Consider the following 2,098-nt stretch of genomic DNA (forward strand, 5'->3'; position numbering starts at 1 on the left):
AGAAAAAATTTCGGCCCGCCTCCTAGGCCCGGGCTCGGCCCGGCCTAAAATATGGGCCTAGAATTTTGTCCAAGCCCGGCCCGAGAATAAAATCTTAAGCCCGAGCCTAGCTCGGCCCAGCCTATTTTTAATAAACACCAAAAAATAATTTTAAAAATAAAAAAATAAAAAAAAAGTATTTTAAAAATATTTTTAAATTAAAAAATAAAAATAAAAATAAAAAATATATTTTTATTAAATTCGGGCCGGGCCGGGCCGGACCTGGACAAAAAAAGTAGTGGAAACGAGTCTTATTTTTTTACCCAAATCTATATTTCAGGCCTATATTCTTACTCGAATCCTCCATATTTCAGAGGGGCTTTACATTAACACCTCTAATCCATACAAAGGAGAAAGTGAGGTGATTAAGGCATCGATTTGAGTATAAAAGATTGAGAGGAAAAGGTGAGGTGACACCCACACCACCAAACATTGCTTTTTGGCTCCTTAGACATAAGCACCTTTTTAAACTCCCAACCTCACTCCTTTCCCTAACCAGTTGGTCTTCCTCCCTCTGTCTGTTAACAACACCCCTTTCCTTCCTCTCTCTCTCTCTCTCTCTCTCAAATGGCAGCTAATCAAGATGATTCAGGAACACTCAAATACAAGGTAACCACTCACCATATATCTACATTCTTATCATTATATATACACATATATATATTTCTATGTTAGTTGATCACTGACTCTGTGTGTGTTTACTGTTTCATAGACATGGGTCTTGAAAGTCTTCATCCATTGTGAAGGCTGCAAGAAGAAAGTCAAGAGAGTTCTTCAAGCTATTGACGGTACCCTACCCTGCATGCATGTTTTACTACTTATAACAAATGGGAATCCTTTTATCATTTTCATGTTCTTAATCTCTTCCCCCCTCTTCCCCCCCCCCTTTAGGTGTTTATGAGACGACCATAGATGCTAGACAGCACAAGGTGACAGTTACTGGCAGCGTGGATGAAGAATTGCTCATCAAGAAACTGTCCAAGTCGGGGAAATACGTCGAGCCTTGGCCAGAAAAGGTTGAGAAGAAAGAGAAAAAGCCTGGGAAATCAAAGAACAATGAGAAACAAAAAGATGGCGAAGGAGAAGCCGGTGATGATGATAATCATGACCCAAAGAAGAAAAAGTCAGATGAAAAGCCTGAATTAGCCGCCACCAAAGACGGCGGTTCTGACGGTAGCAAAGGCCAGCCTGATGGGGATAATCAGCCTCCAGCAGGGGACCAAATGGGAGGTGAAAGCGAACCAGACACTAGTGCTGCCGAAAGTGGTGGTGGTAATGGAGGTAATAAAAAGAAGAAAAAGAAAGGGAAGAAAGGTAACCCTGGTCCCAACGGTGATGCACCAGCATCAGGTGAGGGTCTATCAGCTCAGGCTCTCCCAGTCTCAAACCAGTCCCCACCTATGGGATCATCAACCAATCCTAGCCATCCACATCAGCCTATGTATCCATATGCACCACCACCTATGTACTATGGATCTCCATTGTTTGGAGTAAGTTACACCACGACGCATCCTAGCTCTACCTCTTCTTATTATGCCACTATCATGCATCCTAATGCATACAGACCACCATCTCCACCGTCTGATCCAGTCCATAAATTCAATGAAGATGACCGTGACTACTATGATGATGATGAAACAGGCTGCTTAATCATGTAGTAGATTTTTTATTTTACTATATTTATTGGGCCGCACTGTTAAATGGAGAGAGAATCGGGAAGGATTAATTTTGTAAAATGCAATAAAAATAAAAAATAATTTGTACTTTGCTAAGAAGAAATAAAAAAAAGTTGCTGGTGTTTTAGACTTTTACAAGGTTTCTTATAGTTGTTTCCTATTATTTTTGCCGTTTTGGTATTTGCTTAGTTAATTTTAAAATTGAGCAATTAAATTTAATTAATTATGATAGTAATATTTTTTGTAAATTATAAGTCATTTTAATTGGTATAATAATAAATTTAACTCCCAATGTTCATATATTCTGCGTAAATATTGATGAAAGTATAAATGTTACTGGCTAAATTTGTTAAATCAATATCAAATTGACAAAATGTGTAGGG

At 38.7% G+C, this 2,098-nt stretch overlaps 1 protein-coding gene across 1 annotated transcript; it reads left to right on the plus strand.

The window, feature by feature from the left end:
* The first annotated feature begins 448 nt into the window (after positions 1–448).
* On the plus strand, positions 449–1,846 carry LOC107913508 (heavy metal-associated isoprenylated plant protein 35). The gene is made up of 3 exons (XM_016842127.2): positions 449–648; positions 752–827; positions 931–1,846. The coding sequence occupies exons 1-3, from the start codon at positions 607–609 to the stop codon at positions 1,695–1,697; spliced, it is 885 nt and encodes a 294-aa protein (XP_016697616.1). The 5' UTR covers positions 449–606; the 3' UTR covers positions 1,698–1,846.
* The last annotated feature ends 252 nt before the right edge of the window (positions 1,847–2,098 follow it).

This window comes from Gossypium hirsutum, chromosome D08 (genome assembly GCF_007990345.1).
Source record: "Gossypium hirsutum isolate 1008001.06 chromosome D08, Gossypium_hirsutum_v2.1, whole genome shotgun sequence".
In the NCBI taxonomy this organism is placed as follows: Eukaryota; Viridiplantae; Streptophyta; class Magnoliopsida; order Malvales; family Malvaceae; genus Gossypium; species Gossypium hirsutum.

What these genes read in the sequence shown, in the direction of transcription:
- LOC107913508 (XM_016842127.2), top strand. Translation starts at nt 607, where the DNA reads ATGGCAGCTAATCAAGATGATTCAGGAACACTCAAATACAAG. An exon ending in CAGGAACACTCAAATACAAG is followed by an intron (nt 649 to 751) that starts GTAACCACTCAC and finishes ACTGTTTCATAG; the next exon opens with ACATGGGTCTTGAAAGTCTT. An exon ending in AGTTCTTCAAGCTATTGACG is followed by an intron (nt 828 to 930) that starts GTACCCTACCCT and finishes CCCCCCCTTTAG; the next exon opens with GTGTTTATGAGACGACCATA.